At 45.4% G+C, this 22894-nt stretch overlaps 1 protein-coding gene across 6 annotated transcripts in view; it reads right to left on the reverse strand.

Annotated features, from left to right (window-relative positions):
• The window catches only part of LOC133368929 (fatty acyl-CoA hydrolase precursor, medium chain-like), a 63607-nt gene that overhangs the window by 9847 nt on the left and 30866 nt on the right, over positions 1–22894 (reverse strand). For 4 of the 6 annotated variants that reach the window (XM_061593582.1, XM_061593580.1, XM_061593583.1 and 1 more), the window contains exons 5-10: positions 20633–20786; positions 18478–18582; positions 13977–14084; positions 13509–13640; positions 11796–11876; positions 6106–6253 (exon numbers count right to left, since the gene is read on the reverse strand). In XM_061593582.1, coding sequence (XP_061449566.1) covers positions 6106–6253; positions 11796–11876; positions 13509–13640; positions 13977–14084; positions 18478–18582; positions 20633–20786 — 728 coding nt within the window. The remainder of the gene's footprint in view (positions 1–6105; positions 6254–11795; positions 11877–13508; positions 13641–13976; positions 14085–18477; positions 18583–20632; positions 20787–22894) is intronic. The other 2 variants (XM_061593581.1, XM_061593585.1) reach the window with 1 other exon arrangement.

The following is a 22894-nucleotide window of genomic DNA, read 5'->3' on the forward strand; positions in this document are numbered from 1 at the left end:
GGGCCCCCAACTATGCTTTTGCCCGGGGCCCCACATGAGCTAAGGGCGGGCCGGTATATATATATATATATATATATATATATATATATATATATATATATAAAATCAAGAAGAAGGATGGGGGTTATGGGTTGGAGGTGGGGGGCCCGTGAGAAGGCACATGCCCCCCCACGTAGGGAGAAATAAATAAATAAATAAATAAAATAAAACCCGTCTCCTCTGCAAGATCACTTGAAGCCAGTGCTCACGCAGTGGTGGGATACCTCCTTGTGTCAGATTGGGAGGGTGTTTGGAGGGGGGGAATGAGGAGGGGTGCGAAAGAAAGAAAAAGGAGCAGGAAGCAAAGGCACAACACTCTTTTTCTTTGGCTGTCTCTCTTCAGCTCAAGGCTGGGGCGGGGCCCTCCGAAGTGTGGAAGGGCTCCATTGAAAAGCATTAAACAAATGTATTAAAATTCTGTCACTTTCTCCAATGGACTAGATCAAAATTTCTGGAGAGGAAGGTGACTTGGGGTGAGGGGAGGGGGCGCTGTCTTCCATAGGAAGAGCCCCTCCACAACACCCCACCTTCCTGGCTTCCCAAAGGGGGGGTGGACACAGGGCCAGTTTTAAAGGGCGGCCAGGTTGGGCACTGGCCCAAGGACCCCAGAGCTACAGGAGCCCCTGAGGGGCCATCCGCGCCCCCCGTGTGGCCCCCCTACCTGTCTACAGTAGTCTTTACCACTGCCCTTAATTAAGATGGCGGCTGCAGTTTCCCTAAGGTACTGAAGCCACTGCCGCCATCTTAGTTGATGGCAAAGATGTGTGGGTGGGTGGGTGGGTGGGTGTTTGTGTGGCACGCACGTGTACCATCAACAAAGATGGCGGCAGAGGCTTCATTCCCCTTAGGGAAACTGCAGCTGCCATCTTAATTAAGGGCAATGGTAAAGACTACTGTAGAGAGGTAGGGGGGCCGTGCGGGGGGGTGCACGCACACCCACCCACCAGGGGCCCAGGGCAAGTTGATGCCCAAAGGCCCCCAAATGCCTGGCCGGCCCTGGGTGGACAGAGCCTCTGCCTTTCCCAGGCGCTGCATCAATCAGTGGCACCTCCTGAAATTTTCTGGGGAGTTCCCCCCTCCCCATGTTCTGCATTTGGCTCAAGGGGTCTCCCAGGGCCACAGGGGGAGGGTGCAGAGCAGGCCTGTTGGGCTGGTCCACCAAGGATCCCCCACGACTACAAAGCCAAAGTGGCCTCCTTTATGCATATTAAACTTTCTGGAGATACACACGGCTGGCAATTCCACTTATTTCTCCAGAACTGCAAGTAATGACGTGTCATGTCTAGGAAGGTAGACCACCAGCCTCTATGGTTGTGGGTGGCCAAGACGCTCTAGCAAAAAACATGTGGTTGTCAATAGGACGCCGAGCACTTCTCCCTCCCAGTGAGAGAGGAAAACCATTCAAAATTGTTCTTGGTGAAGCTGCACCAGCAACAAAAATCATTGCTGGCTCTGGCAAGGAGCTTCCTTTCTCTGAAGAACAGGGATGTGCCTGAACAGTGACTTTGGTCTGTTTAATTCTGGGCTGTTTGCGAAAGAGGGAAGCGATGCCTTACAGTGGCTTGTGTAAGGGGAGGTACTGGCACACTGAGGAGCTGCTACTACTTCCTTCTTTTGTAAAGAATGGCAGGAAAGCTGAGTGTTTAATGGGGAGCACGCCCCTTCTTACAGCACCAACTTTCGTGGGGTGGCACGGCAGCTTTGTGACTCTGCGTATTTGCGCACACCTGCCCAGGTGCATTCTCGATTCAAACGACTAAAAGCTGATTTGTTCAAAGTTGTCCTTGTACCTTTAATTCCTCCCCCCCCCCAATGTCCAATAAGAATACCTCACAGGAACGCCAGCTGGGACCTCTGGCTCCACTGCACCGTTCCTGACCCCCAACATCCGGAGAGACAAGCCCTTGCTTGTTCCATCCTCTGTTTCTTGAATTGGCTTTCCCTGTCTCTCTGTCCCCCTCCTTTCCTTTCTCTTTACTCCTCTTGGATGCAGTTCACCACGGGCGGGACAGCCTTTCCTGGTAGATGTGTTCTTTCTCCCCTACCTAGAACGTGGCTGGGTAAAAATAAACGGCTGTAGCTGCTTCTGCGCAAATGCACATTTTTGCATCTGTGCAGTAGAAGTTGCAGAGCCCCCCCCAACACCACCCCATTGCTCTGATTGGCTGGGAATGAGGGAAGGGGCATGGGGAAATGCCCAAGGACCGCCCATGGAACACCTACTGTTCTAAAGTCTGCGGTATTGCATCCAAGTGCCTTAAGGTACAGTGGATGATTCCCAATTTTAAAAAGCATGTCGCATTTTTCGCGGTACTGCAAATGTGGATTTAACCGCGAGAAAATCCGCAAAAACAGGTGATGTTGTATGGACCATGGAAAATTAATGAATACACAAAGCGATCATATCGCTCATTACAAGTCCTGTCTTGATCCAAGAGAGCTTCCTGGGTCAGGAATTTTGTCTAGCAGCTCATAAATCATAACACACTTTCCGTTAGTATACTATGAGTGGAAACAAACTTGGTCTACTAAACAAAGGCTTTGAAAAAATATCTAGTTAGTTTAGGGCATTTAAAAAATCAAAAGCCTGGAAAGGGGGCATGGGCCACTCCCCCTGCCCATGCATTGGTGAGATGAATATACATCCTGCAGCGCAACCTCACATTACTTCCAATGGGGCCCTTGCAGGGAATAATCCCAATGGATCCCACACCATGCCTTTGTCAGGCCAGCATCTGTCAGTGGGTGAGGGAGTTCATACCTTTATCTTTTTTGCCCCTAGGTTTTAGCCCAGCTCAGAAATGATTTACTTATTTTAAATTGTCCAGTAACCAAAGTGGCTGGAATTGAACGACAGTCAATCAAATACAGAAGCACCTCCAAAGACAAGTGGGGGCTCCATGTGGCATGTGGCGAAGGGGCTGGGTTTGATTGCCCTCTTCACCACTGGATACCCCAAACTGCTGCAGGAATTACATACATCATGTGCCACAGAAAGCAGAGTGCTTTGCTTTCACCAGGCCGAGGGCCAAAGGTACCTTAGAATTTATTTTATTTATTTATTTATTGAATTTATTAGTCGCCCATCTGGCTGGTTGTCCAGCTACTCTGGGTGATGTACAAAATAGGCATACAATACATTAGACATTAAAAATCTAAAAACAATGATGACAAAATCTAGCCCACCCCAAAAGCCTGCCTGAAGAGCCAGGTCTTCAAGGCCCAGCGGAAACTCATCATAGAAGGGGCATGGCAGAGATCATTTGGGAGGAAGTTCCACAGGGTGGGGGGCCACAATTGAGAAAGCCCTCTCTCTAGTCCTCACCAGTTTGGCTGTTTTGACTGATGGGATGGAGAGAAGTTCTTTTGAGGCTGATCTTGTTGGGTGGCATAGCTGATGATGCTGGAGGCGCTCCTTCAGATAGACTGGGCTGAAACCTTATAGGGATTTAAAGGTCAAAACCAACACCTTGAATGGGGCCCGGTAAGCAACTGGTAACCAGTGCAACTCTTTTAGCACTGGAGTGATATGATCTCGCCAGCGGCTGCCTTTAATCAGGTGTGCCGCTGCGTTCTGTACCAGTTGCAGCTTCCAGACCGTTTTCAAGGGTAACCCTACGTAGAGTGCATTGCAGTAGTCCAGGCGAGAGGAGACCAGGGCATGTACCACCGATGGGAGCAGATGATTGGGAAGGTAGGGGCATAGCCTCATCAGATGGAGTTGATACAGCGCTGCCCGGCTCACAGCCGAGACTTGAGCCTCCATGGTCAGCTGGGAGTCAAGAATGACCCCCAGGCTGCGGACCTGGTCTTTCAGGGGCAATTGTACCCTATTGAGCACCAGGTCAACATCCCCTAACCTTCCCTTGGCTCCCACAAACAGTACCTCAGTTTTGTCAGGGTTCAGCTTCAGCTTATTCCTTCCCATCCAGCCACTCACCGATTCCAGGCACTTGGATAAGATTTCTACAGCCAGCCTCGGTGAAGATTTAAATGAGAGATAGAGCTGCGTGTCATCCGCATATTGGTGACACTGCAGCCCAAATCTCCTGATGATAGCCCCCAGCGGCTTTATACAGATGTTGAATAGCATTGGGGAGAGGATGGAGCCCTGCTGCACCCCACAAGTGAGAGGCCAAGGGTCCGAAACCTCATCCCCCAATGCTACTCTTTGGTGCATATCAGAGAGGAAGGAATGGAACCACTGCAATACAGTGCCCCCTATGCCTAACCCCTCCAGGCGATCCAGAAGGATACCATGGTCAACGGTATCAAAAGCCGCTGAGAGGTCCAGGAGGACGAGGAAGGTGCACTCACCCCTATCCAACACTCTCCTCATATCATCCACCAAGGCGACCAAGGTTATTTCAGTCCCATATCCAGGCCTGAAGCCCAACTGAAATGGATCCAGATAATCTGCTTCCTTCAATTGCGCTTGCAAGTGCTTTGCCACCACCCGCTCCACCGCCTTGCCCAAGAATGGTAAGTTTGAGACTGGGCGAAAGTTGTTCAAATCTTGGGGATCCAAGGAGGGCTTCTTTAAAACTGGTTTTAGTACTGCCTCCTTGAGTTACAGACCTATTGTTGATAACTGGAAAATTGTCCACCATGTGAGACTGAAGTGAGTCAAAGAGGGTCAAAGGATCAGTGCATGGTGACACAGTCCATAGGATGGGCCTGGCCCAATCCTGCAAAATCATGAGACCCACCTCACTCCATCAACTAGTCATGCACCCTCTGGTTCCTGCAGATACACACAAATCAATGCACAGCACCAGCAGGATATAATCCAGCACAGTTCGCTTTGTGGGGGCTTTGAGCTTTGAGCTCAGGAAGAGAGCTCTGGGGAAGAGGTATCCTGGTGGAACGGTACTTTGCACAGTGGCAAGCATAAATGCTAGACACTTAGCCAAAAAGATTTCACTCTGAGCAAAGTTTACCTCCCAGGAATTGGGGCTGGGCGGGCAATGCTAATGCATACCCTCATGCTTCACTTCCAAACAGAAGCCCAGCAGAAGCTCTTCGGACAAGACACCCACAGCAGCTGGCATGGCATGGAACTCACCCAAAGGGGAGTAGTGTTCTCTAGGGATAGCATGACCCTCTCCCTTGCATGAAGGGGGCTGGCGGTGGCGGCAGCAACCGCCCCTCGCATGAGCCACAGCAGCTCTGCCTGCCCAGGACCACAGAGTCCAGCTCACAGCGCAGATATGAACATGCTGGAGCTCCAACTGGCTAACGTGTGTACATGGAGCAAAGAGGCTGGCGCAGCAGAGGGGCTGTGGGGCCACCAGCGCAGCAAGCCAGACCTCGCCTGCGTTGTGCTCAGCAGCAGGATCAGAGCCACTCAGGCCCAGCAGCAGAAGCTAGGTTCCCACAGGCTCCAGGCACTGGACACAGGAGAAGCTAATGGTAACTTCTTGGGCACTCTGCCCTTGTTCTCCTTCCCCCATGGAGGAAGGGCAGAACTACCCCTCCCCCCGCTCCCTATGCTATGCCACGGAGCCCCTTGTTTTGGTGTGGCCAGGCTGGTACCCAACCAGGCTGCCACTCCCACCCCCCTCATGGAGGAGCCAAGGCATATGGCATAAGGTTTGCAATAAAAACCAACGATTTTGGACCTTTGTGACTCATTTATTCTGTGGCAAGGTCAGATAGGGAATATCCTTTCACACCCCCAGAGAGCACACTGCAACCTTCACAGACTTTGCTCCTGGCCCATACCTCCCAGCATTCTCTGCTGCAGGAAGAAATTGCCTGTCTGGATGGGAAGGGCAGCCCAGACAGACCAGAGAGCTCCAGACTCATGGAGATGGAAACGACAACTGCAACAGACAAGGCACAGGGACTTCAAGGCCAATGGGGTGGAGGAACCAAGGCAGAGTAAGGAGTAGACCATGGGGAGTGTGCTCAGAGCCACAGCCCAAAAACCTTCATGGTTAATTTAAGAAAGCAAAGAGCCTTTCATAGTCAAAATCCAGACAACCCACAACCTTGCTACATATCCTGGTTTCAGCATCAATGGGAGATTTTCTTCCAAGGAACATTAGGGAGCAGCAGTCTTACCTTTGTGATATTGCATTGTTTTAATGGATGGGATGATAATGATTGCATCTCCCAGCAAGTCCAGGAATCCCTCTCTAAGTTCATCAAGGTTGTTTGTTTCTCCTAGATACTCCTCGAGCAACATTGGCAGGATTTTGTGTGGGATCCCCTATGAGAGAAGTAAGAGATGGCTGGAAAATGGCAAGAGGGCAAGTAAAGATGATCTGAAAGAGGGCTGTGGACAAGTCAGTAACTCCTCGGATTCAGTAGCGGGACCTGGCACTGCCATGACTCTGGCCTATAATAGTCATGGATGGATGGAGATCCCCCCATGAGGGTGTGTTGTATGTGAAAGTTGGATGTGAGAGAAGATGAAGAATCACAAGAGCAACCAAGAATGGCTGAGAGCAGAGCCAGGGCATCTAATGCAGTCACTGCTGGAGGGTGGGCAGGAGGGCATTTATTGTTGGAATAGGCTAATATTGCGTGGTCACTTTAAGGGATATTTGGGAAATATCCCATGTACCTGTTTACCATGATCTAACTTCCTAATGGGTGGGGTTTAGTTACCTGACTTCCTTCTCCTTTGTCCTGGGGGATTTTTGAGTAATCGCCTTTCTTGCTGATCTTCCTACCTTTGAGAGAGGCCGCATGGCAAGATGCTCTCTCTCTGAGAGCACCATTACCAAACACCAAGATGGACTGAGACTCCTATATTTTCTTTCTTCTAAGCTAAAGCCTATGTTCTTCTAAACATATGAGGTCGTGAGTAAACATTCTTTTTCTTTTACCTAAAGGATTGTGTCTGTTGTTATTTATATAGAGAAAGGTGGGCTGGTTTACATTCTCATCCAGCTGCTTGTATTTTTACAACTCTGCTAAGAAATACAGTTTTTTCAAGGGAAATGCTTGAACTATCCGCTGTTAATTTTGACCAGTGGAAGAGTAGAATCTTGATTAATTTAGCAGCAGAGAAAGTTATTTGCTGTATTGAAGATCCTAAACCAGAAGGGAATGACCAAGAAGCTAGTGCTTGGCAAGACAAAGATTCTCATGCAAAAGCTATAATATATGATTCTCTGAAGGATGAACAACTTGTTTATTTAAATGACTGTAAAAGTGCCAAAGAGATGCTACAGAAACTTCAGACAGCTTTTGGATTTCAAACCTTTAGATGCCAAACCATGTTGATTAAACAGATAGTGAATTTAAAATTGCACACAAAGGAAAATTGTGAAAAACATATCACTTCCTTGTTGCTTATTTTTAACAAATTGAAATTGGCTGGGCTTGATTTTAACCATCAACAGAAGTTGGGTTTTCTTTTGGGATCCCTTGGAAAGAGATTTGATCCTTTCATTTCTCTTCTAAAGCATGATCCTGAAATTCTTTTTGAACAAGCTCTTGAGAAGAATGTTTGATTCAGAGAGACTTAAATGATAATGGATCAAATTACCTGGCTAGCAGGGATAAAGGGAAGGGAAAAGCCCCTCCCAAGAGCCAATCACAATGCTGTTTTTCATGTGGGAGGCATGGTCACCTGGCCAGGGACTGTGACTCACCCAAAAGTTCAACAGCCAATGGCAGCTTTCCCAATATCAAACAAAGAGAACAAAGGCAGCATGCTTCATCTAAGGATAAGCAGGAACCTCAGAGAGAGAGATCCAAAGGAAGAAATTTCCTTTTAACGCACAAAAGCCTTGTGGCAAATAATTACAAACAAAAATCAAACAATTGGATTTTAGACAGTGGATGTACAAATCACAGTTGTTATAATGAAGATTTATTTGATGAAATAAACAGTGATACTGAAGGAAGAATCCAGACTGCCAATGGTCAATATATGAACATTAATGGATCTGGATCCATTGCTCTTAGGTGCAAGGTATCCGATCAAACCATAGTAAATGTGGCAGATCATGTTTTATATGTTCCAGACTTAAATTGCAATATGCTGAGCGTCTCAGCTTTAGACAAGAAAGGATTTGCAATACATTTCCAGGATGGAAAGTGTACAGTGACCAAAGATGATGAATTGTTTGCACTAGCTTATGAAAATGATGGTGTTTATGAACTGAGTCTTACAGCTAAACAAGCAAACACAGCCGTGGTGGACAAGGAAGAGACCAGCCTAGAACTTTGGCACAGAATTGGAGAGAGGATGACTGGGTGGGTTCAGGATGTGGTGAATGCACCTTTGCATGAGAGGCTGCTGCCTGCTGCCCTGGGGGAGGTGATTGTGTGGCTACTCCTGGGGGAAAAAACTACCCTGGACCCAATGGCTTTTAATAACCACCAGCTGGTCTCAAATGCCCCTTTTGGGGCCAGGTACTTGAGAGGGTTGTAGTGACATGGCTGCAGGCATTCCTTCAGGAAACTTATTATCTGGAACCATTCCAATCTGGGTTCAGACCTCGGTTCACGACTGAATCTGCCTTGGTCACCTTGATGGAAGACCTCTATCAGGAGATGGATGGGAGGAGTATGGCCCTGTTGCTCTTGCATTAGCTTTTGATACCATCAACCATAATATCCTCCTGGACTGTCTATGGGAGATGGGTATCAGGGGCACTCTTCTGCAGTGGTTTTGGTCATCTCCAGGGATGGTTCCAGAAGGCAGAATTGGATGAATGCTTCTCGGACCCCTGGCATTTGAGCAATGAGGTGCCACAGGGCACTATACTGTCTCTGATGCTGTTTAATGTCTACATGGGAACAGCCTTTAGATTTAGATTTGCAGCAAGGTGTGATCAGTATGCTGATGCAGGGGTGTAGTCCTCCAGGGTTGTGGAGGGTCATAGACCCATTACTTCTGAAAGCAGGGTGCCAGTGTGAAGTTCCTGCTTATATTGTAAATATGGTAAGTGCTGTTTGTATAGAAGACATATGGTAAGTGGAGTGAAAGAGGAGAGGGGAGTAGAATGCTGGATGATTGGCTGAGCGTTTGAATGGAAGAATGACAGTTGAATCAAGGAGGTGGTGAATTGAGCGGTGGAGAGAGAGGTTGAGGTGGTGTTTGGAAGTGGTGTTGTTGAGAGTGAGTCGGAGTTCTGAGGCAATTAGTAAGAAGTCAGGTACCTAACAGAATATAGATGAAACCATACGCTTGTGAAACATTCCTTAAGTAATCTTGTTATTTCTAATATTAAATAAATACTTATTTGGTTTACCAAAGGCCTAATCCTTGGCTGGGGGAATATACAGACCAGAAGGGAGGGCAAGGTAATTACCAAGGCTGAACAGGGAGATATTGTAACAAGTCAAGTATCCACAGCAACCCAGAGTTGTATGCTTTAAATATAAAGATACAAGGGTTTGGGAACAGCATAGGCACACAGTCACAAAGTAACAAGCTATAGAGAGACTGAGGCAAAGTCTCTGGGAGTTTGGGTTACAGAAAGTGACTGGTGGTGCTGCCTAGCAGTGGGATTTGTTGAAATCTGTGCTAGAGCTGTAAAAGGTAAGAAGAAAACCTGACGTTCCTGTCTGCTGGTAGCCCCAAGTGAAAGCTTCACAGGTGGTCCTGGGGAAGGATGTCACAGCCAGCCACATCCCTATGCATGAGTCAATCAGTATGAAAGGAGAGTGTGTTAGCCACTAAGAATAGTCCTTGTCCTTTTTGTGCTGATTGGAGCTAATCCGAATGAAAGAAGACTCTTCTCAGTAGCTAACACAGCCTCCCCTTTCATGCTGATTAGCTCCTAGGGCTGTCTGTTATTGTGGAGTGTTGACACAAAAAGTAAGGGAGACAAAGGAAAGTGCAAAAGGGGGTCTGGCTGTGAGGGGGGGTGGCGTGACTATCATGAAGGGACCCTGCACTTCTGATTTTCCTACTACACTACTGAGCTGATGATACCCAACTCTATTTCTCTGTAACATCTAAATTGGGAAAGGCCCTAGACAACTTTGTGGATGCAGTGATGGGCTGGATGAGGGCTAATAAACAGTCTGAATTCTGGCTTTGTGGGTGAGTGGTTCCTAGTTTAGGAAGCTGGTACATTGCCTGCTCTGGATGAGGTTACACTTTCCCTGAAGGACCAGATTCATCATTTGGGGATGTCCCTGGCTCTAGTTTTGTCACTGGACACGCAGGTGTCCTTGTTGGCTAGCAGTGCCTTTTACCAGCTGTAGCTGGTAAGACAACTATGGCTGTTCCTGGATCAGCCACAGTTGTCCATGCACTGGCAACCTCAAGATTGGATTATTCCAATGCACACTATGTGGAGCTACCCTTGAGGATGGTCTAGGGGCTCTTCTGGAGCTGGAGTGGAATGTGGCATTTAGGGTGCTTTGGTGAGGCAAACTTCTACTAACACCTTCCTTGCGGGATTTGCACTGGCTGCCAATCTGCTACCGAGCCAAGTTCAAGGTGGTGGCACTAACATATTACTTGAGAGGCTGCTTATCCCTTATAATACCCAGAAGGTCATTATGGTCTCCTGCAAGTTCCAAAGGTTTCATAAGTCCATTCCACAGTAAATCTGAGTGGGGATATCAGTCAGGCTGCCCCATTATGTGGAATAGCACTTTCTGGAAATGAATGAAGACCTTTTTTTTCCAGCAAGCTTTCTCAGCTGGATGGATGGGCCTCTGCCCTGGGGAACTACTTGGTATTGTTTTGAAATGTATGTTATTGTCTTTGTTGGTTTTAACTGTTTTTCAGCTGTTTTACTGCATTTTGTATATAGGCTTGAGATGTGTATGGATGGTGATCAATAAATACATCCTGTGCCCCATCGTGTCCTTCTCGTGTCCTTCTGAATGCACCCCAGTTGGCAGCACTGGGTCCCCCTCTCAGCATGGGGACCAAGGTTAGGCAGGATACAAGAGGGGGCTTTTGGGGAAGGCCACTGGCAGGAAACTAGGGATAGGTAATAGTTTTGCTAAATTCAGATTTAATAGCACTGGATTCATCTTTGTGGAGCGATCCCATTTCTCCAAACTTCAGCAGCTTCTACCTGACACCAGATTTTTTCCTCTCAAATATTCCTTTGAATATATTGCTCTTTTACTGATTTTACTCACAGCACATTATAGCTCTCTCCTTCTCTCTCTGTGCCATCCCCTCTCCACCCGAATCATCCAAGCACTTAAACGGGGAGGAAGCCAAGCCTATCGTAGCGGAGAAGGAGGACGCGAAGCCACTCTCCTTTCAAAGTCTTGATAACTTTTTTCAAAACATCAATATTTTCTTTCAAAGTATCAAGAATTCCTTTCAAAATATTGATATTAATATTTATGTCTTTTGGAGAAAAGAAATAGGACTGGTAAAAGCAATTAATAGCCGACAAAGAACGAACTCAAACCGATGCCACCTGTTAGATCCATGGAATGCTTTCAAAGTGGCACTGGCCAACGGATTCCATCCCTATTGGAAATGTGAGGGCTCTGAAGCCCCTCCAGCACTCCCAACAGCTCCAGAGGAAGCCTGGGATTCACTTTCCCTCCTCCTCTGCAAACAGCCATTACAGTCAATGCCAGAGCCCCACCATGAAGTCAGGAGAGGGCTCCTCTGGGCCCTACCTCCCAGTCTTCTCTCAGCCTGGTAGCTAGTTGCCCCATCCAGACAGACATCTCCAGAATGGAGCACTTAATTGAGCCTATCACAATTAGTGTAATGTAGACAGAAGTAAAAGGTAACTTATTGTAGAGTATTTATTCTCAGAACTCAGATTCCAGAAACTATGCACATCAACAAAATCAAAAGTTACCAAAAAGGAAAGGAGTGTCTTCAAAGTGGCGTAGATGGTGTTTCTGTCTCCCACTTCTCTCAGCCCTTTCAGGGGTGATGTCTGCATAAAAAGAAAAAAGAAAGAAAATGGAGGTAAGGAGTTAGTTGTGCCTCTGAGAGCAATTCCTGGCACAAAATGTTCATTTCTTCATATCATTTTATTATTGAAACATCTTTGTTGAGATCTTTATTGCCCACAATAAACCAATTTGTAACTAGGAACTTGTACCCTATCTATTTTCCTTTTGTGTTGTGTCTTTTTTAGATTGCAAGGCTGAGGGCAGAGACTGTCTTGTGTGCATTGAACTGTATGCTGTTCTGGGAGTCATTTTTCGCTGAAGAACAAGACAAAAATCCTTTAAATAAATAAATGTTGAAGGATAAGCACCAAAAATTCAAAATGTTGCAGGCTAACATTTCTTTAACAACCTCAGTCCCAAATGATCTGAGGACAAAGGCTCTTCTTTACGGGAAGGATGATTGTGTCAGCCCACAATCCTTGCTCTATTATGCTTATTTGTTTAGATTTGGCACTTTACAAAAAAGAGGGATGACAGGTCCTTGTCCCAGGGGGCTTACAATCTGAAACAGACACAGGGAAACAACAGAGGAACTGGGGAGGAAATGGAGGCTTGGGTAATTAGCGGAAGACTGTTCTTTGCTCTAGGCCAGATGTGGGGACCCTCTGGCCCTCCAGATGTACCCAAACTGCAGCTCACATCATCCCTGGCCGCTAGTTGATGGGAGCTGTAATTCAGCAACATCTAGAAGGCCACATGTTCTCCACACCTGCTCTGAGACATATGAATTGGAGGGGGGGGAAGAGAGAGGGTTTACCCAGAGAGAATTGAACCACTTGGGGACTGACAATCTTCCCTCCTTTTTAAACAGCCTTTTGTCCTTCTTGAAAGGTCATTTATGTATTTATTTATTTATTTATTAAATTTGTTATTCACTTTTCTACACACACATGTGCAGTCAAAGCAACTTACAGTTAATAAAAAAGTAAACATGTAAATATATATTAGAAACAATAACAGTATGTAAGGCAGCAGAGCAACCCTTCTTAGAAAGGCTACCTAACAGAAGCCCTCCAAAAGCCTTCCAAAGTTAAGAACCAAATGCCGGGGAGAAGAGAAATGTTTTTGCCTGCCGCCTAAAGATGGATCATGATGGTGTCAGGTGTGCCTCCCTAGGGAGAGTGTTCCACAAATGGGGGGGGGGGTCGCACTCTCCACACCTCTTTCAGAGGAGGCACGAAGAAGGGCCTCCGATGCCGAGTGCAGGGTCTGGGCTGGTACATAGAGGGAGAGGTGGTCCTTGGGGTATTGGGGTCCTGAGCTGCAAAAGGCTTTATAAGTCAAAAGCAGCACTTTGAATTAAGCCTGGAAACTAATTGGCAGTGAGTGCAGGTTAGAACTGCAAGGGAAAGAGGAGGTCTTTTTCAGTAGAAGCCCCAAGGCTCTGAAAGGTGGAAGATGTTAATTTTACTGTTTGTGATTTTAACCCTTTTTCTTTATCTTTCTGACAGTGAAATAGTGAAGCTCTCTATATATAGGCAAGGAGCTGTAAAAAGGGTATTAATGCAATTATGGAGGCGGCGGAGGGAGGCAGTTGCTTAATACCCTTTGTTTTGGGTTTTTATGCAGGCATTTGATGAGGGGAAGCAAAGGTCCCGCCTTGGGCATCTTACAATGCGAATGTTCCAGCCAAATTCATGGTTGGTGACCCCAACCATGAGGGGCACAGCACTGAACTCTTTTCCAGCCAGAATCTCTTCAGAGGTCTTGGGCATAAACACACCATCCAAAACTGGGCCAATGCTCTGTACAAAGAGAAAAAAAGTGTGCCTTTGATGTAAGAAACAGAACTATTGCCCCACCCACACCTCTCTATATATGTACAGTCTGTTGCTTTTTTGTAAATTACAGATTAATGAAGAAAGTGAGAGAAAATGGACTGATGAAATTGTGGAATTGGCATCGAACAGAAACAGACTAATCTGGCCATCTCTCCTACCAATATCCAGGCAGGCCATCATGAGCTGCCCTTGGAACAGAAGATCATAAGAGGCCGTCTGGGTGCTGGCTGGGAGGGGAAAACTGCAGGGTGCAGTCAAGGCCCAGCCATTTGGAGGGTCCCCACCTTTCCCATCACTCACATGCATCGTAATGTTGGCGAGGATCAGCTCCTGCTCACTCTTCTGCCTCAAGCACTGCACCATGGCAGCTGAGGTGGTCATCTCACAGCCCAATACACGTGCAATTATCTGTGTAGGTACACACAGTGACAGGAACTTAATCAGCCACTGCCTCTGGCACATAAAATGGTCAAAGAATGCAGTTCTGCTTGCAGAGTGGGTTGGTGCGGTGTCCCACTGCAGCTCTCCCAAAAGCAGCTCCTGAGGACTGGGGAATCCTCCAGAACTATATGTAGGGTTGCCAGGTCAGAAGCATCCCAAACACTGAGATTTTGGGGGTAGGTCCTACTGATGTCATTAAGCATGATACATTAAGCATCAACCAGAGTTGCTTAGAGCACACTACTCAAATAAAAACATTTCTCTGACTGGAAATTAAAATGGAAACCTTAGCTAAAAGATGGTGTTCACCTGCTTAGGGAGCCTGGGTAGGGAACATTTAATCTATCTTACTTTCTTCTGGCAAGAAGGGTTTAAGTGCCCTCAGGCCAGGCCAGTCACCAGAAGGCCATCGTAGGAAGAAAGGAGGCTAGTGTTGTGCAGATGTTAGATGGGAGCACCCAGGAGTGAAGACAGATGTACCTGAGGGCTCCTATTCTAAACACACTAAGAGATTAACCCCAATAGAACTCAATAAGACCTATTTCTGAGCAGATATTGTTAGGATTGTGCTCTTGGTAAGGCTTGACTAGGAATCCTCTGCAACAATATCCACTTCAAAGCAGGGTTGGCAACCCCCTGCCTGCAATGCCCCGCCCCTGCCTTTTAACATGGCTTGCTCCAAACATCTTTACAGACTTAACCCTTCACTGCACAGAGAGGTTTGATAAATGAGTAAGAAGATTCTCTACCCTTTTCTGCCTACTCTGTGAGCTGCTATAAACTCACTTTGACAGCCAACCCAATTCCAGTGAGTAATAATTGACAGAGAGAAAACACACATGGTTTGGTCTACCTTCACAGGCAGCTGCTTGGGAACAACAATTGCAGCCACACTTCCCAGTATTTGAATTCTTTTTTACCACTACTGGGCAAGAAACAAACAGTCCTGCAACCAACAAGGTGCATCATCAGTGGCTTTAAGTGGGTTGAGCTGAGCACATGGAACCACTGTTGTTGCTTCTATGGATGGAAGGGAGTGAGGTTAAAGATAAATGAAAAAGAAAAACCAAAGACAGTGATGATTTTCTAAATGCAATACCGTACCAACCACAACACGATTCCTATGAGCAAGACAGAAATCTCAGCATCCCACAACTAGTCAGAGTACCTAAGCAAAACTTTAAAAATCCTTCCAGCCAGTCAGTCAAGGTCACAGAAATCTACATGCAGCACAACCTGACTCATGCTGTGGCGTGATTGCTGACATGACTGAGACCCTGTCAGCACATAGTACCTCTGCTCTGAAATATGCACTGGTTGCTGATTTGCTACCAGACCAAGTTCAATGTGTGCTTTCCATGTTATGGATTTCACATAGTATTTGTTTTGTTCTTGTAAGAAATCAATCCTTTAGTGCGGCAGCACCTACACTTTGGAACTCCCTGCCTATTGACATCAGGCAGGGACCTTCATTGTACTCTTTTGGGCACCTGCTAAAAACATTTTTGTTTAGGCAAGCCTACCCAGGCATGTAGAAGCTATTATGTTTTTATCTGTTTTTTAACTCATTGTTGGTTTTATTATTTTGAATGTTTTTAAATAACAGTCTTTAACTGTTTCTGCCAACAATTTTATTGTTTTGTTTTATTTATTTATTATTTGATTTATATCCTGCCCTTCCTCCCAGCAGGAGCCCAGGGCATTTTGTTTTAATTCCTTCTGTAAATCGCTTTGATGTTTTTTACAATAAAGCAGTATATACATGTTGTAAATAAAATACATAAATACATGTTGGAGTCACTGCAGCCCTTGAGTCTCTTCCCACTTTTAGGAACAAAGGAATCTGCCTTATACCGACTCGGGCCATTTGGTACCATCTAACTGAGTACTGATGGCATGGACTAGCATTGGTGGTCCAGGATTCCAGGCAGTAGTCTTTTCCAGAAATTGAATTTGGACCTTTGCATGCAAAACATATCCCCCTGAGTTACAGCCCTTCCCCTGTAAACAGGTGGGAAGATATCTTTTAAAATTGTTCTTTTCAATTCACTAATATTCATTAATACAACATATCTAGAGCAGATCCACACCATTCATTGAAAGCACATTCAACAAACATTTGAAGCACATGAATCCCACCACAGAAACATGGGAACTGTAGTTTGTTAAGTGTGGTGGGAACTATAACTGTGATGGGGAAACTACACTTCCCAGGATTCTTTTGGGGAAGTCATGTGCTTTAAATGCAAGTTGGATGTGCTTTAAATGTATTGTGTGGATAAACTTCATAAACTTTGCCTGTATGTAAATTGTTTTAATTATTTTTTTTAAATGGAAATGAGCTATAAAATTTACTGGGTGACCATTGGCTACTCATCATCTCTCAACTTAATCTGCCCCTCAGGATTAAAACAGAGGAGAACCATGACCACCCCAAGGAAGAAGAGCACACTTAAAATGTCGAGGAAATAATAATGTACAACCATAGTGTGAAATCAGATACTTATTGGGACATAGTATGAAGGAATATTTATATAAGCATGACTGTCAAATATGTTATTATTTGCACAATCTGTAAAGTTATTTATAGTGCAATCCTATGCATGTTTACTCAGAAGCAAGTCCTAATGTATTCAGTGGGGCTTACTCAAACAGGGAAGTGTGCACAGAACTGCAACCTCAAGGAACTTCACTCACCCAACACAAAATTTAGAATCATGCCACTTTATTTATTTGTTTAATTATGATTATTTATTTATTGCATTTGTACACCGCCCCATAGCCAAAACTCTCTGGGTGGTTTACAACAATTAAACATTAAAAACAAATATACAAAATTTAAAAAACATTCTTTAAAAAGCAATTTTAAAACACATGCTAAAATGCCTGGGAGAAGAAGAAAGTCTTGACCTGACGCCAAAAATATAAGAGTGTTGGCACCAGGCGCACCTCGTGTTCGCACCAGGTGTACTTTAAGCTGTTTCGCAACTGTTTTATACTTGTTTTTATGGTTATTGGATTTTAAAGGGATTTATTTCTTGTTGTGAGCTGCCTAGATTTCCAGTCAGCAACTCTACTTCACAGGGATGTTGGGAAAGATTCCATATACACACACACTGGAGATGTAAAATACATACACCTCATATAATAGTTTATTGTCAAAACCAGTTGGTCATTGCAGAACATTTTCAAAAAATCAGTATTTTCCTAATAATAAAAACAGTTATACCTAAGTAAGCCCCGCCTAACTGCACTGAAAATAGGATTGGAGGGGGAGAGAAAGATTTACAACACAAACACAATTCTTTCACAATTCTTTTCTTGCTATGTTCGCTCAAAAGTCCTATTAATTTACAGCCAATCCTAACCATGTCTACTCAAAAGTAAGTCCTATTGAATTGAATGGGGTTTACTCCTGGTATGTGGGATTATCATTGCAGCTTTACTCCCAGAAAAGCAAGTATTGAATTAAAGCTCATATTGGGAAGGTTTTCAAAACACTGCCCTCTTTAACAACCCAGGAAAATTTAAACTTGTTTGACTCCTGAACACAAGAGAGAGAAAAACTGAAAGCTATATATTTACTCAATTTATGAGATTTTCAAATAAGCAGGAAAAAACAACAATTTTCTGGTACTGCAATGGGGTCTAGGCAGTGCCTGGAGGTCAACAAATCACAACCCTGACTTCACTTGTTGGCTACAAACCTGAAAGAGGGGGGTGAGAGCAGCCAGCTATGAGCTCATTTAACAGAAATTGCGGGGGGGGGCTGACATTTTGGCTGACATATCTCTTGAACCCAACCACCCAGAAACTTAACTTTTTTAAAAAATGAAAGCTGAGAGTCCGGAGATTGAGGTGACTCACCTGAAGAGGACTCCAAAAATCCAGAGTGTCTGGGGAAAAACAGAGACCTGGCAACCCTAACTATATGGAATGTGGGAAATGGCAGGGAACACATTGGATTAGAGCAAAGGAAACTTCTCTCCCATTCATGACAGGGAACTGTTCCTGCTTGTTAAGGTGTCTCTAAATTGCATATTGAGCAAAACACAGGAAGCTGCCTTCCTAAACCTCCTAGTCCGCCTAGCTCAGTATTGTCCACACTGACTGGCAGCAGCTTTCCAGAGTTTCAGGCAGGGGTCTCTCCCAATCCTACCTGGAGATGCATTTGGGAAGGGGATGGAACCTGGAACCTTCTGCCTGCAAAGCAGACCTTCTGAGATTGACTCCACCCAATCTGCTCCATTTAGGTAAAAATGGTCATGGGCCACAAGCGGAGGGCAGATAGGGCAACATTAAAGGTGAAAAAAATCAACATCCTGGAGTCAGAAAATACTTTGGTCTAAAACAAACTTACTTCAGCACCCAGCTGAGGCCTGGAGGAGAAGGTTGTTGGAAGCTGTGCAACGCCACTCTCCAGAATGGCTCTGTGGAATAAGCCCTTGGATAAGGGAGACAGAACCTGGCAGAGGGGAAACAGAACCATTGGACACATTCATTACCCTCCCTTCCAATCCCCTCCCCCCTCCTCCTCCCCCTCCTCTGCCCTCCCCCATGGTCAGTTTTACCTATCCTATGACTACAACCTGGGAGACCAGGGTTCGAATCCCCACACAGCCATGAAGCTCACTGGGTGACCTTGGGCCAGTCACTGCTCTCAGCCTCAGAGGAAGGCAATGGTAAAAACCCCTCTGAATACCGTTTACCATGAAAACCCTATTCATAGGGTTGCCAAAAGTCAGAATTGAAGGCATTCCATTTCATTTTCAAGCATGATTGCAGACCTGCCTTTCCCCTCCTTCCCCTCTCATCTCCCTTCCTCCTCCCTTCTGCCCTTCCTCCCCTCCCCCTCCCCTCCCCTCCCCACTCCAGGCCTCCTTCCTCATGGTCAGTTTTACCTATCCTAGGCATGATTGCAGGGGAGTAAATCCCACTGAACTCAATAAGCATACGAATGATCAATCCATTCTCAGCAAATTTGGACAGGATCCCATTTCTTATCTTCTGGACTAAAAAGCAGGGAAATTCACTAACAGGCAAAAAAAAAACCCTTGAGGTTTAAGAACCTACCTATAGCCAACGGATATTTCTATCAAACTTTAAAAAGCAGGGAAATTGGGCAACTATAGTGAATGCACCAGGGGAGCAGGAGACCTGACCTCTTCTCTGAGATATTGGACTGCCCTACAAATTTGTCAAAATGCAAACACAATTTGGGTTGGTTTTTCACAGTCCAATCCACTTCCTGTATAACTTGGAAGAATTTGGTAACATGTGCCTCTGAGCATATGGTGAGTGGTGGCAACACCCGCAAGAAACCCAAATAACAGAAAGAAGACGTGCTGTGCTGATCTTGTTTTAGCAGGGAGGAAGCAACAATATTAATACAGTTGATATGGTTCAGATGGTCACTTTAAATATGTTTGCCTCTCCCCCCTTTCCCTCCTGAACCTGCAATGACCATTTTTATTTTTAATACAGCTGTTTTGTGCAAAAGTACTTCTGTGCAAAAGAGCTGTTAAAACAATTACCATGAAGAATAACCAGCAATAACCAGTGGAGAAAGGCAGATGGCATTCTTCCCTTTGGGGTGTTGGAAACAAATCGAAGGAGGAGTGTGGCGAGAGAGAACACCCAGCAAAACGTCACTCACACATGGAAACAAAATCCCGACCCTCATCATGCACTTCTGTGCATCCACAGTCAGGTAACATGTGATTTTATATTGCATTGTCTTCACTTAACAGATTATCCACAGATGTAGAAAATCCGAATTTAGCAGGGGGGAAAGTACAGGCTACCACCTGGATGAAGAGGAGATATCATGTGGACACCACCAAAAAAAACCAGTGGTGCAAGCTGCTTGAAATCTACATGAACCTCCAGCATGGATGAGCCTTAGGAGTGCTGAGAAGAGACTGCCTTCATTACTTTGGGGAAACACCTTTGCATGTCCTGCCAACATAACAGCTTCTGCAGGTTTGCCCAACCCTGGAGGCTCCTAGAACCAGTGGAATCTCAGAGTTCACAGAAGAAAAATGGGATGCCTTTGACCATCTGCTCCCCTGAGGGCTGCCCTCAGCAGCTCATGGAGAACCTTCCTCCTAGGGTGGCCTCGCCTCACCTGTTTCTCTGTCGGCACAGGCCTCCCTGATTAATGAAAGGTCTGAATAGGAGGACATAAACCATGACCAGTGGAGGCTGAGGAGGACACGGTGTTGTGGGCATCCCAATGGTTATGAGAGTCTGTACAGAGTGGCGAGGGTCTTGAACAAGGAGTGGCTGGGGAAAGCCAGATTCAGGTCCTTATGCAGCCATAAAATAGTTGTGAGAATACAGTGCATGTTTGAGTGCATGGGGAAAGAGTGGGGGCCCTCACCGCCCTTTCAGCAAGAGCTGTGGGCATATCTCAGAGATTATTATTTTATGCTTAGATGCCATCTGGGCATTAAGTGATATATGTATTAATGAACCAACAACAACAACAATTTATGAGCCGTTTGTTATCTTACATGGGCTGAAACACTGACTGATCCTGCAGATGCACCAAAGAGAGTCACAGACTCCGGATCACCCCCAAAAGGCCCGATGTTCTCGTGGATCCATTGGAGAGCTGCCAGCTGGTCCAAGAAGGCCCAGTTCCCTCGGGCATTCTCATCCCCTGTGCTGAAAGGAAACCAGCAAGCAGAATGAAAGTGCTGATGCCACGCAAACCCACCTTGAGCAGCTTTATTCACTATAGGAACTGATAGCAACTGATTCAACAGGTCAGCCCCTCTCACAAAAATGGCCCTGGATGCTTTCTACAGGTGAAAGCAAAGGGCACGACAAGGCATTTCTCCTACACACCATACATTTAAAGCACATGACTTTCCCCAAAGAATCTTGGGAGCTATAGTTTGTTAAGAGTGCTGGGAATTGTAGCCCTGTGAAGGATAAACTACAGTTCCCAGGATTCTTGGGGAGGAAGGGAAGGAATGTGCTTTAAATGTATATGCAGCCCCTGGAGTTTTGCTATATTGTATGTCAGTTGCTGTTTCCAGGTGCACCTTGTCCACACATAAGCACTTTTCAATTTTATGCCTTTAAACTGATCTTAGTGTTTAGACATCCACAGTAGTGGCTGATGCTTAAAGGGATGTATTCACACTGCATGTTGTCATTTAGTACTTCTCTGCACAACATAAGTTCTGGGGACCTCAGGTTCCTTCTGGACATGCACAACTTGTATTTGTTTAACTATGCATGCGACATTGTGTGGACCACGCAGAAAAAAGGCACCCATTGGGTCATCTAATCTCTTTTAAATTGTTGTCTGTACACAATCCCAACAGCAGTTTCTCCATTTGTAGGATCATGTGTCCTGGCCAACTCTCTCTGCCAAAGTACAAGGAATCTAATCTAAGCTATTTTTCTACTCAGCTAATAACTATCTTAATTGTGGACTTTCAGAAGGTGAAGGAAGGAGTAAAAGAATTGGCTTATTTTTAACCAACAGAGAAGAGTTAGCCAATGAGGTTAATGATGTGGGAATTTGGGGGTAAAGTAACAATGTAATGCTTGAATTCATGAAACAATGGTCAATACACAACCTTTGGAACCCTCTATGTGCCCAATTCAGGCCAGGATGCCTTTTTCACATCTGTGTTGAAGACCCTTCAATCATTCACTGCTATGAGACGATAATCTGCTGGATGCATGGAGAGAACACCACCCTGATGAGATTACACTTTCTTCGTCCCCTGGTACAAATCTCATTCATGTATCTGTTACTTCCTCACTTCAAAGGACTTGTAGGCCAAAGTAGGACAAGTTGAAATTGGATCTATCACTGTCTTGGACCATGGCCAAATAATTCTTGAGCTTATTACAGAGAGGGCAAATCCAAAACTCTATTGCTGGTCTTCTGATTCTGGTCTCCTCGCTGATATACTGGCCCTAAAGCACCTGCGGAGCACAGTTGATCACTGCTTTAAAGAAAAAGCCACACCGGGCATGAGTACCCACATCTTATGGGATGCTATGAAAGCGGTCATTAGAAGCCATTGTATCAGTGAGTCTTGTTCCTGTAAGTGAGAGAGGAATCATTCAAGCCAACTGCTTCTGACTGAGATTGCTCGCCTAGAGCAACTGTATAGGAACACAGGATCTACAAAAACGTACAGGTGCTTGCAAAAAGTCCATGCAGAATTAGAAAAGTTAGAGTCTGGACTGATTCACGTGGCCCTTGCACATTTGAGGAGCAGACACTACGAGCATGGAAACAAATCCTTGAGGCTACTAGTACATGCGCTTAAACGGGAACTTTCTAGGAACCTAATTTTGAGGATCCATTCAGCCAACGGATCACTGAATCGAGATGCCAAGGATATATATATCTTTGCAGAGTACACGATGGACCATCCAGATCCTTCAGCCATTGATGAGTACTTAGCAGACTTGAAGCTAAAGCCTGAAGGGCACGGAACATTTCTGAACAGCCGTATAACCAAAGATGAGGTCAGCAATGCTATTAAACATCTCAAGCAAGGTAAAGCCCCAGGTCCTGATGGATTCACAAATTCTATAAGTCATTCCAGCCCCAAGTCGCACCACAGCTGACAGCTTTGTTTAATGACATTTTGAGCAGGGTGAAAATGCTGTCTTCTTGGAAATTCTTAAAATTTGTAGTCCTGCCCAAGCCGAGAAAAGACCACATGCAAGTGGGGTCATATAGACCCATTGCCCTAATCAATAATGATGCCAAATTATTAACAGGAGTAATAGTACAGCAA

The sequence above is a fragment of the Rhineura floridana genome, chromosome 13, assembly GCF_030035675.1.
Source record: "Rhineura floridana isolate rRhiFlo1 chromosome 13, rRhiFlo1.hap2, whole genome shotgun sequence".
NCBI classification, from domain to species: Eukaryota; Metazoa; Chordata; class Lepidosauria; order Squamata; family Rhineuridae; genus Rhineura; species Rhineura floridana.